Below are 12,667 nucleotides of genomic sequence, written 5' to 3' on the forward strand. Positions count from 1 at the left end.
TACTGGTGATACAAAGATCTCATCCAGTGGCTTCTTGCGCTTAGCCAGGTTATTGGCTTCAACAAGCCAATTGTCGTCAGTTAGCTGAATTTCTTTTTAGATTTCCACAACACCTTTTTATTAAAACGTGCCTCATGTTCTGTGTTTTTACTGTTCTCTTCCCTGTAATTTAAGCTTGTGCCCTGTGGTTAGTATTTCACCGTTTGTTCTGAAGATTTTTAGCATTTTTATATTGCTAATTTTATATTGAATTATATGATATTTAACAACTAGGGAAAGCCTTTCCTAGATCACGCAAAGATGAAAAAATAATGGTGTACTTACCCAAACACAAGAAAGTCAAATTTTAAGAATTCTTCCAACTCTTAGCAAGCTGGTACTGTGAGATGTCAAGTCCTGTAAGTTTCGTTTTAATAACGTGACATCTGGCAGCCTGAAACTAAAAACCATGTTAATTTTCAGTAAAATAATTTTACATGGTATTTAACATATTTCCATCTGTGTTGTGTGGAATTATCTGACTGTAAACTGATTACTTTTATGATACAGTTTATTCTACTATTCTAGCTTCAATTTTAATACATTTAGGTACTGGAAAGATAAAGTACTTAGATGTGTAGTTATATCTATCACACATGAACTGTGCATCTTGGAAAATACATGATCATCTGCTGGATTGAAGAAGCTGCTAGATGAAGGCTTCCAAGGCTATTTCACAAGTATCTGTCTTCAAATGACCTCACCCATCATGCTTCTCCAAATTCAGGAATTAAAGAAGGAAAGCCCATTGTGAGTGTAAGGAATACTAATGGTTCCATGTAGAGGAAGACTATACAGATAATAAAAATGATCCCCAGCTTTTAAAACTGCTTAAACATAGAGGGGTGCCTAGCACTTCCCTAGTTATACTTAGATAAATAACCCATTAAATGTGCCATAATTGTTGTCCTGCTTTGAGCAAGATGTTGACCTGGCCTGTTATTAATATTTGTATTCCAAAACCCTGTCTAAATCCTCTTATCTTATGAACCAATGGATCAGCAGAGCAGGAACTTGGCAGATTTCATCTACAACTAAAGATTTGTCAAATTTGCACGTGGAAAGTTGAAACAGTTTTTGCACCCACAATGGGTCAAAGACACTGTGGAGAAATATACCCCATCTGTCAGAGAGGTCTTTCTTAAACAATGAATTCCAACTTACAAACTTTGTAAGTACGGTATCATCTAGCTGTGACCATACAGTTGTAAAACTCACATAGTGACCCAAACATGCAGGGATTTAGCCATCTTTGCTAGTTTTAGGACCCTTCTCTCTGCATTAGTTTCTTTGTATTCCCGGGAACTACTGTATATGTTTAGCCACAGACAGGCTCAAGACATTCAGAGTACATACTGTAATTGAGGTTCAATTTCTTTTTGGTCCTCAGTAACCCAAACAACAGCCTAAAAAACAAAGCATGGGTGAGGGTGTTTTGTATTGGCTGGAAAATGGTTGTTTTATAACTTTGTATTTGTTTTGAAAAACCATGAAAATATAATAACTAACAAAAAGATGGACTCCTAGGTGTTTCAACTGGTAAACCTGAGGGCATTGTGGGTCTGGATCATTCCACGGACAGACTGAGACCAGGATTCCCTGAGTGACCATAGACAACTAGATGAACACTACCGAGTACAGGATTGGGATTATCTGCACAGGATGCTTTTAGTGCTGGTGGTAAATGAATGGACACTTGCAGTATTGGTGGCAAGAGATGGCTATCCCTTGTGTGGTTGCGGGGTTTGTAGCTGAGACATACAGTATGAAACACACAACAGGTCAGTACATCATAAAGATCTAATAGAAAGTTATTTGGCCAGATTCTGTAGAAATCATTGCAGTAAAAATATGACAGAATATATTTCCTGTGTACTCCAGGATGACGTTCTGATTACAATTGTGTTCTCTTGTGGATATGTGACCTGAACTGTAAACTGCTCCTGCAGCCAAAATTGGGCAAATTATCTCTAATATCTGATAGGTATCATTTTTTGTGAATGTACAATTTAAGTACTGCGATATGGTGTTTTTGTATAAACCAAGACAGTTGGTCACACTGACATTTTTTTCTGTAAAAGTGACACATACTTTCAAAATAAAGATCACACAAATGAAAGAAATCTCACAACACTGGCATGTTTTGCTTCAAAGCATGGCAATGAGCAACAGAAAATATAATCTCACACTTTAAATTAGGGCTATGAATAATCAGTTTTCACTATTAATGTACGTACTATTAATGTACGTCACTACAGATATGACTGTAACGTGCTCACAAAAAATAACTGAAATTCCTAAATCCCTAAACTCATTAGTGGAAAGGAGATACTGTACTGGGCCAAATAATACATTTTAGACAATATGAAGAAACAGTGCTTTCATGAATCCAAAACATATTGCCAGCTCCTGTCTCTTCACCGATTAATTCAGGGTTTCCCATTTGAAACAAAAATGCTTTAAGATACAATACTTTTTAAAGTATTCAGACTGCTTCTATAGTATCACATTTTGTAAAATGGCTAAATGTTTCAAACACATCTAACACAATGCTCCCACCTTGCTTCACAATAGGAATGTTGACTAAATGATGCAGCTTCCCCCATTTGCGTCAGATGTAACGCTTTGCATTTAAATCAGAAAGTTTCAATTTTGTCTTGTCTGATCTCTAAAACATTTTCCACATGCCTGCAGATTCGCTTAGGTTCTTTGTTGCAAGCAGCAAGGGGGATTTGAGATGTTTTTTTTTTTTCACTTTCATAGAAATTAATTTTATGGGATATTGTTGACCCATGGACATTTTCTCCTGCAATGTATGTCAGCGAATTAACTCTTGTATAGAAAAAAAAGAGATTCGAGCCTGAAGTGTCCGTTTGTCAAGCCAAGCTTTATTGTATGCATACAAGGAACTAGAATAAGGGCCATAGTAGTTATAGTATTTCTAGTAGCTCAAAGGGGATATGGCTCTACACAGCTTATATATACCTTTCTCTGCACCCTCCCCCTCCTGTCTTTGAGGTAGCTTTCTCAAGAAACTCCAGGTCTCAGAAAGCACATAAAACATTCCTTTCTTATCAGGGAGTTTAGTATAAACATTCCCTGTCCCCATCAGGAGTTTAGTACAGCGTGAAGGTTAGAGTTTAGCATGTGAATTCAGCAGGAGTTCTCCGCTCCTACCACTATAATGGTACAGAGTAACATACGGATCCTGCTAGCAGACTCCATCATCTGTGGCCCTTTCAAATTCTCCATTAGCCTACCTCACAGTGGGATCCCTAGCCCTCTTTTGTTCCAGTCTTGGTTGGCTGTTCAGCTTGGAAGAGCAGCCTAATCTAGGAAATGTCTTCCACTTCTTAATGATTGGCTTCCCAATGCTTTGAGGTGGTTTTATAACCTCTTCCTGATCTATGCCTTTATACTGCACTTCGGTATATATTTATCCCCAAGTTGTTTTGAAGGCTCTTCATGGTTGATTATGTCTTTAAATGTACTACCTGACTGAGGAACCTTGCAGAGATATAGGTGTGTGTATTCTGAAGTCATGCCAACCACTATTATTGCACACTGACTGAGGTTTTTCAGCAAGTTGTGTGGATTGTAAGTGTTAGAAATGAGGGGTTACGAAACTGGTGAAAATCGGTATTTGACCAAGCGATTTAGACAATCAGTAAAATAATTATTCATAAACCCCAACTTGTAAGTGATTTCTTATCATACACCCAAGTGGGTTGTATAACCAGAGACACGTGAATTCCTTGTTCGCCGGTGCAGCTTTGTTGAGAGGAGTAACAATCCAGACACACTTGGTAAACAAATATTTATTACAATGACAAAACACATAAACTACACAGCACAAAACATACAACACACAAAGTTACATTATGTACAGTATTTACAGACAAGGCGTTTCAGAGGGCTAACATTCTGGTCACCCAGAAACCCCCAGACTGCTACTAAGCACTAAACTCTTAATATGCCTACAGAGGCCACACAAGAAATGAGCTGCCTTCTAACTAAATACAAAGTAACCTGCAGTTACATCTCTCTCTTTGCACCCTGGATGCCACAAAATAAATGGGAGCCTTTATCCCTATCCATAAAATGCACACTAATCAGGAAAGACGTTTTTAACTGAGGTATCTTTTACCCAGGAAACTCAAGTTCCCTAAAAACACAGAATAGCACACTCTAATAAGGTTCAAATACTTAGTCTAAATTGAAAAACCTTGGAGTGATATTTGAATCTGGATTAACATTCGACCCACATCTGTGGCATATTGTCAAAACATATTTTTTTCACCTCAGAAATATCACTCGACTAGGCCCTATGCTGTCACTAATTGTGACTGAAAAGCTGATCAACACATTTGTGTTCTCTCGAATTGACTGCTGTAATGCTCTACTCCCTGGGGTATCTTAATCTACTTTGAACAAACTGCAGTATGTCCAAAATTCAGCAGCCAGAATCCTGACCAGGTCTAGTGCAAGTGTTCACATTACTCCTGTCCTGGGAGTCCTTGCACTGGCTTCCGGTCAAATTCTGTGTTGACTTTAAAATCCTCATGCTCACTTATAAGGCTCTGCATGGCTTGGCACCTCAATAATTGTCTGAATTATTATCGCCCTACTCCCCACCTTGCAACTTTCGCTCTTCAAATTCTGGTCTCCTTTCTGTCCCCCAAGCCTGTCTACATTGTATGGGTGACAGGGCCCAAGCTCTGGAACTCTCTACCTAAGGATATCCGAGAGTCACCTTCTCTAAACTCATTATAATCCAGACTTAAAACCTTCTTCTTTAGAAAAGCCTTTACTTAACTGTTCCATTCTTCTGCTTTTCTTAGTACCACCATCCTCAGTCTCTTCTGTATATTGTAATTGTTTTCTTTATTGTATTCTTTTCATTTATTGTTGTTGACATTCTGTAAAGTGCTTTGAGAAGCCACCTTTAAAGGTGCTATATAAAATAAAGTTTATTATTATAACTTCCCTAGGTATACTAAGGTAAACTTTACCATTGTTTCTGCCCAAGGGACCCCCCTAGACATCAGCAAACATCCTCTTTGCTTTATAATTAGAAGTATTTTCTCTTCTCAGTGTCACAAACGTTATCTAAAATCTAAGAGACACTTTTAAGTCACCTAGCTGGAACATTAAGGTATTCTTTTGTACCGAACAATGTACAAATGACAAACAATGTACAAACAATGGTTTTGAATAGTTATGCAGTCACAACTTTTCCATTTGTCTTTCATATTAATTATTGACTTCTTTCTTTTTGTGACAAATGTGTAGAGGTATATATAACAAATAACTGTAAGCCACAAAGCAGCAAAATGTCAAAACTATGCAAGTGTCTAAATACTCTTGCATGGCACTGTAAATTCAAATTCATTCTTACAAATCCATCATCATTAAATCCCCTATATTGCTCTTGCTGGGTTTCACAGAACATAAAAAAAGATTGAAAAATAAGAGGACAGACAGCCTATTTACAGTACATTTTTTATTCTACCAAATACATTGTTGGAGAATCTCATATAGCCATTTCTTGAAAAAAGCAGAAGCAACATAACAGTTTTGACAACAAGCAGCCTTGCTCAAGGCTTTCAAAGCATTATTAACAGTGAAAGTAATGGTGACTGCTTCTCATAAGCTGGGACTAGTAAGCTTGACAAGAGTATTGGGAACATAGAAAGGCAATGTGCAGGCAACATTTAGTGGTTTAGAATTATTTAGAATCTTTGGAAAGACTTGAAAACGTCTGTACAGAAGCAATACCCAAGAAAGCTGAGAGACCTTTAGCAAATCTGCCAAGAAGAGTGGGCATAAATTCCATGAAGCTGGTGTACAAAGGTACACAAAGGTACTGTACACAGACTTACTCAAAATGACATAACATAACATGAGGTGACATAACATAACATGGAGGTGGTGGCTGAGAGGAGAATGCTGACCAAGCTCATAGCCATCATGAACAACACCTCTCATCCGCTTCATGGGACTGTTACTGGGCAGCGGAGCACATTTATCAATAAACTGCTCCAGCTACGGTGTTCAAGGGAATATTTCCGCAGGTCTTTCTTCCCGGCGGCTGTCAGGGTGTATAACGCTGCCCTCGGCTAGGACTTTTATCCCTTCATTTGCTCCTCTATGGACAGCATGTTTACTCCATCGTACTTTTTGGACAATCATTCTGTATAAACCTATGCACATTTTGCACATATTTTATTGTTTTTACAATGACTATGATCAGCACATTTTGCACACACCTATGTATTTATTTTTATTTATCTTGTTTGTCTTTTGTTTTATAACTATTCTGATGTCTGTTTTGCTTGTCTTGGGCTGGACTGCTGTAACACATCAATTTCCCTACGGGATTAATAAAGTATTATCTATCTATCTATAACAACAACATCACGTTATTAGCCCTATACAATTTCTTGCATTAGGAATTCATCTTTTCACATACCCCAGCTTGCTTTTCATGAGAGGCAGACAGGAAGAGAGAAGCTTGGGCACAGAGCACAGGGTCAGCCATTGTACAGCAACCCTGGAGCAGTTGGGGTTAAGGGCCTTGCTCAGGGGCCCAATGGAGTAGGATTTCCCCACCAGCTGTGGGATTTGAACCAGCGACCTTCCAGCCACAGGCGCAGATCCTTAGCCACAGATCAAACTGATTAAACATGAAACTGTAATTGTTGACAACGGTGCTTCCAACAGATACTGAGTTCACAGGCCCGAATACTTATGCAGTCAACATATTTCAGTTTTCTTTTCTCTTTAGTGTTTGCTGACATTTATTGTGTTGTATCCTACCCTTAGAGATATTCAGTCTGAGGCTTCAGATCTTGAATGACATATTACGTTTAAAAAAATTTGTTTGTATTGTTTTGCGATTTCAGAAAAAGGACACCATAGGATGGGTCTGAATACATTTGGAAGGTACTGTATAACGTATAATGTTCAGGAACATGATACATTTCCCCCAAGCCCATCTATGATGGCGTTTTTAAAGAACATGTTTCATGTTAATAATTTTCAAAATACCTGTCTCATAAACTGTTTTTAGTGTGAATTTATCTAAAGATCTGGAGGATATTTTTCTTAATACTTTTGTATTATGGGCCACAAAGGGGGCAATTCAGGTGATAGTTACAGAGCACCTAAAGTAAATCCATGCTGACCCAAAGATAAAATGCACATTCCACGCAGAATTCACCCCGTCCAGAATTGAACCAAGGACCTAAGAACTATGAAACTATAGCAACCACTCACACTGGAATGGTACTGAATTAAATATATAACATTTGCATTCTAATATTATTTTTCTGCCATAGTATTTTGAGTTATAATGTAATTATTTTTTAAAATTCGTGGAAATCTCTAAATGATTTAAATAATTAAATGTTTACTAATTTCATCGTTAGTAAACGACACGCAAAGAAGTAAATAATTGGAAAAATAAAAGCATCTACACCTCTAAGATTCATTAAGTGTAAATAACTTTAAACAATACGGTCAAACGTCGCTGCGCGGATTTGCACTGTATATTTTACTAAAAATGTCGACTTTCGCAGTGTCCCGTTATATTCTTCAGGGTAAATTTTTGGGACAGTAAATGAGCTCTCAACTCATTCAAGTCAAGTCTTTCAAGTTATTTAGGAATGCTCAAATATTTTACTTCATGTGGTTAAATGAGCAGCTTCTCCTATACCCGGGAAAATTTAACATGCAAGATTTATGGAAACAGGAATCCATAAGGTTAAAATGTAATCACGGAAAACAGTTAACATTGCATCAATGCTACACATGACGTTCGGGAATTTACAATTGCTTCGTGTACACGAACCAATTTAAGGCATCAGTTCAGCACTTTTATTGAGGAACACGAAAAACCAAAAATACCAAAGTAAGGTTACATGCCACAAGTAAATCGAAACTTTCTGCGTCTGTCACTGTATGCTGGAAACACACAGCCTATCAACACGCAAACGTCTAACACGCTGGCAGACGCAGCTTCTCCTACGACATTTGCGCACACTCGGTTTTCCTTGCGAGTCTCGCGATAGTAGAGAGCGACGTGAGGCCGGATCTCGGACCTGGAAAGAAGATAGGGACTGCTGGGGAATTGCACGTCTGTAATTGCTGATTTCACAACCTGGCCCAGGAGCATTCCTGCCTTCCAGAGCAGTTACATCAGTAGGGAATAGCGATGGAACTGAGCTCGAGCGTTCGGTCTCCGAGGGAAGAAGGCGAGCTGGAGGACGGGGAGATCAGCGACGATGACACCGATGAAAGGCAATTCGTGCGCCGTGACAAGAGGCCTAGCAGCAGCTGTAACAGCAGCGCAGGGCGTTTCGCTCGGAAGCCCAAACCCGGACCGCGGACATTACCGCCGCCTCCCATGGGGGGACCCGGCCTCGACTTCCGAATGAAAATGCCGTTCAACCGGGGACCCCATCCTCATCCCCCCAACTTAACTGGCCACAGGCAGCAAAGTGGAGCAGGCGTCCCCGACCGATCGCTGTCAGCCCAGCATTGCGACTCGGGTCCCAGATCGTCTTTCTGGGAGCGCAGCCACACCGCGCTGGGCAGGCTGAGGTACCGGAGGCCAAACGATGGCCGCGGAGACTGGGGCAGAGGGGGTTGGGGTGAGGGGGTTGGGGGCAGAGGGACTGGAAGGCCGCCCCCATGTCGACTTGGATTCGCCGGGGCACCTATCAGGAAGGAGTCCCCTCAAAGAAAGCGTATCCTTGCCCGTCCTTCGTTGCCACTGTACGAGTCCGACTTCAAAACCGGTTGATTTTTATACTTTCCTGGACAGTGAATCGTACAGCGTGTTACAATTCGTATCGCACATGTTGAAACGATGACCGGCTTCTGTAGATTCGCTGCCCACACTCGAAATGTTAATGTGACCATTTTGGGTAACTGTGGCTATAAATATTCCTTTTCCGAAGACGAATAAGAGCTGTGTCTCGGTCGTGTTTCTAGGCGTTACCCCGACCACAGTTGCAAAAATGTATCTTTTGTTCTTATACATATGGTATATGTTAGCTCTGCTACAAGGCTTTAAACAGACAGCTCAAGAACAATCGTCGAGACCGGAGGTCGACGTCAGCATCTAACAGGCGCAGAATCCGCTTTCGTTTGTACAGTTGACTTCCGCTGTTGGCACTGTCAGACGACTTCAGGAATAACACAACCCCCTTGAGTTGTACGGTATAGGATAGCGGACACACAAACCCAAACTAGTGCGAGGAAGAATATTTGGTTGAGGTTTTTTTGAAAAGCATATTACATTTGTACCCATGTACGTAGCTGGGCATCTTCCTTGAGCAAATTGGTCCAATTCCTCACCGCTCATGTGTTCAACAGATGTTCTTTTCATCTTTCTGTTAAGTAAAGCAATCACAGATGAATGGTTCATAATCAAAACACTAACAGTTGACACCTTTAAGCAAATACTATTATTTGTGAACACCTTTTCTTCTTGTGGATTAACTGTCCACTTATAAGAACAAAGAAGTCATTTGGCTCATCAAGCTGGTAGTTATTAATTGATTAATTTCATCCCATTGTTTTCTCTAAACCAAGGTTATCGGCTTCAATAACATGCCAGGGTAGCTTGTTCCATGTTCCCATAACTGTAAAACAAGTTTTAATTGCATGTTGTTTCCACTTGTGCTCACTCAATTTTAAATAATACAAATGATTAGTTAGTAATACATTTGCTATGTAAAACTGTTATATAATGCAAACCTAGCATGTTTTTGATTCGGTTTTACAGATATTTATCTTCCTTCACTTCTTTACTCAGCAAAATTGTTTGGGAGACCTCAGGTGAGGAAACCCATTCATAACACTGCCAAAACCGAAAATGGTATTGAAGAAAGCTTTGAGGATTTGCTTTTGAAATATAAGCAAATTCAACATGAGCTGGAATGTATTAGGAAGGAGGAGAGGATGGCGCTAAGCTCCAAAGATCCTTCGCCTCAGAAAGAGGTAGAAGGAGCCCCCAGTGTTGATCAGGCTGTTTCAGGCACGGTCAGTATTCAGAAGGAAGCTGCTATAAAAGAGTCTCCACCTCCGGAGAAGCCCGAAATCAAAGTTTTTCAGGCTTTTAACCTGAAACCTTTGAGGCAGAAGCTTCTGACCCCTATGGAAAGAGATGAGATGAACAAGAAAAACACGAAGGAAGCAGAAAAGTCAGAGAATGCTGAAATAAGCCCCCTTGAGCCCTGTGACACAATAAAAGGTAAAGAAAATTCCACCTTAACATAATTGTACATCACATTCACCATTTTATTTGACCTCGCTAAAATATAAACACCATAGGGCTTTTCCCACTTACTAGAGATGTGTGTGTGATATGCCACTTTTCTCATTTCCTTTTTTATTTCTACTACATTACTCTAATGGTTCTCTTTGTAATGCCTTTTCATCCTTACAGATGTTAATAATTACCCTAATAACAGTCAGTCTTTTGCTACAATTTCGTTTAATTTGTGGATTGCCGCTGTCTTGAACTTGTAATGTCTGCCTTGAAAGTGTGCGGATTAGTCATTTGTTTTTACTTTGACCAAGTCCAATGGGAGAAGTGTTAAGCTTGTTTCTCTTTCTTAAAGATAAGGAAGATGAGGAGGAATTGGATTTAAACAATTCTTATCAAAGCAGCAAAGAATCAGATGACCTACCTTATACTGTAAGTAACACAGAATGACATTCACAATGATGTCCGACTCAGTTTAGTCTTAGCAGGCATTTCTCCCACATATGTGTTGCGTACACCACAAAGCTGTATTAATCATACAACATTTGAGTGTCTTGGACAAGATTTTCCTGCATTGTTCTTCATGATGTGATGAAATCATCGCCAAGATTGATTTGAAGACAGGTTTTCAGATTACACCTTGTATTAAATCATTCAAAAACATTTCCAATAGGACTCAGTAAATGACTGAATTAATTACTGCACCAGTGGAGAAACGTTCTAAGATTTACTCGCATTATGTAGTAAATGGCAGTGTGGCTGTTAGTACTGCTGCCTCACATCTCGGTTGTCCCGGGTAATCCTGGATTGTAAAAATTGAATTTGGATTTTTTTTACTTAGGCGAACACTAGTTGTGGTTGTCAAACTGCTTTTGAACAAATTATGAACGCTAGTCTGTTAAAAGGTCCTAACTCTTATGAATCAGGTACCTGTAAGCTTCTGTAACAGCATTAAGGTCTGTTGAATAATACCACATTGTCAAGTAATCACCTATGCAATGCCATCTGTGCGCATTCATGTAAGATAAAAATGCAGTAAATGCATATGAGAAATAATTGCATGAAAAACCTTCAGTTGATATTCTGCATCTCATATGTCTAAATTAGGTTATTAAAATGTACACAGAACATAGAAAAACGTATGGCAAAGCTATGAAAGCCAAGGACAAATTACCAGTGCCAGTAGGCGCTCTTCAGTATTGCAGTGTAGTGTAGGTGATGCTTTATACCAGGCATGTTACTCAATCCAGATATGGATGCCTCTCTAGTTCATTTGAATGGTTTTGCCAGCACAGGGAAAGCATTTTCATTCAGCACTGTCATCCAATGCCTCTAAGTATCAGAGTCTGCCATGTTGACTGTGAAATTTCTGTGACAGTGGGCTAAACCAAGCAACTCTAAAGATGCAGCAGACAGTGAATTTCTCTGTGGAGAGTGAGAGGAGCAGCAATGCTAATCCTGTTGCGAGGATGTGACGCCTCTGTAAAATCCTGCGCGCAAGTTTTGTGATGGCGCTCCTGTCCGTCGATGTCTTCCAGGAGTCTAAGGACGACGATGACGAGCTCTCCGAGCTGCAGCTGCGCCTGCTGGCCCTGCAGTCGGCCAGCAAGAAGTGGCAGCAGAAAGAGCAGCAGGTGTTGAAAGAAAGTAAAGAGAAACTGACCAAAGCTAAACAGACACAAGAGAAGGGAAAAGCTGCTGCCAAAACCCATCCCGTGAAGAAAAACATCATTCCCGGTGAGCAGCTTGTTAAATGTCACCCGCACCATGATGAATGTTTATTTTTTCCCAGAGCTGGCCTTTCCTGTATTTCATGGATTTCATTGGGTCATTTGTAATCACACAGTTTGATTTTATCGTAGTTCTTAGGAATTGCCAAAAATACATGGTGTTCATGTCTCGCTTTGTTTTGCTATAGCTTTAGTAGTTCAGGTGGGTAGCTGCGTCAGCATGCGTAGGCTGCAAAGGAACGAGTTTAACAGGTAGGTTTATTCCATGCTGAAAAAAAGAAGAAAGAAAACGCAACGTTTCGGCTGTGGAGCCTTCTTCAGGTGTGAGAAAGACAAGGCAGTAGGCAAAGGTAATGTAGCGGGAGAACAAAGGCTGGGAGAGAGGAGGAGTGAGAGGCGGGAGCAGGGGACAGAAAGAGAGGCCAATGTTTCTCATTTCACCTCTAACGGCCATGACCACTCTAATCTCTCGTCTGTGTTCTCAAAGATGGTTTTCCGAACTCATATCGGAAAGACTACAGAAACCAAAATTATCCTGTGGCTAGGATCACACCTTCCCTCTTCTCTTAACGACAGACTACTTTTCTTCTAAATTTTCTCAGTTTATTGGAAGTTTTATTTC

At 39.9% G+C, this 12,667-nt stretch overlaps 1 protein-coding gene across 2 annotated transcripts in view; it reads left to right on the forward strand.

Moving 5' to 3' along the window:
• The first annotated feature begins 8,088 nt into the window (after window positions 1–8,088).
• Window positions 8,089–12,667, forward strand: part of zfc3h1 (zinc finger C3H1-type containing) — a 33,000-nt gene continuing 28,421 nt past the window's right edge. Inside the window, exons 1-4 of one of the 2 annotated variants that reach the window (XR_015941118.1) lie at window positions 8,089–8,789; window positions 9,863–10,300; window positions 10,671–10,747; window positions 11,854–12,052. Coding sequence is in view for 1 of the 2 variants with exons in the window: in XM_088644547.1 (XP_088500673.1) it covers window positions 8,255–8,789; window positions 9,863–10,300; window positions 10,671–10,747; window positions 11,854–12,052 (1,249 nt within the window). In the remaining variant the exon portion in view is untranslated. The remainder of the gene's footprint in view (window positions 8,790–9,862; window positions 10,301–10,670; window positions 10,748–11,853; window positions 12,053–12,667) is intronic. The other variant, XM_088644547.1, reaches the window with a different exon arrangement.

Source organism: Lepisosteus platostomus, chromosome 9, assembly GCF_059453375.1.
Source record: "Lepisosteus platostomus isolate fLepPlt1 chromosome 9, fLepPlt1.hap1, whole genome shotgun sequence".
NCBI lineage: Eukaryota > Metazoa > Chordata > Actinopteri > Semionotiformes > Lepisosteidae > Lepisosteus > Lepisosteus platostomus.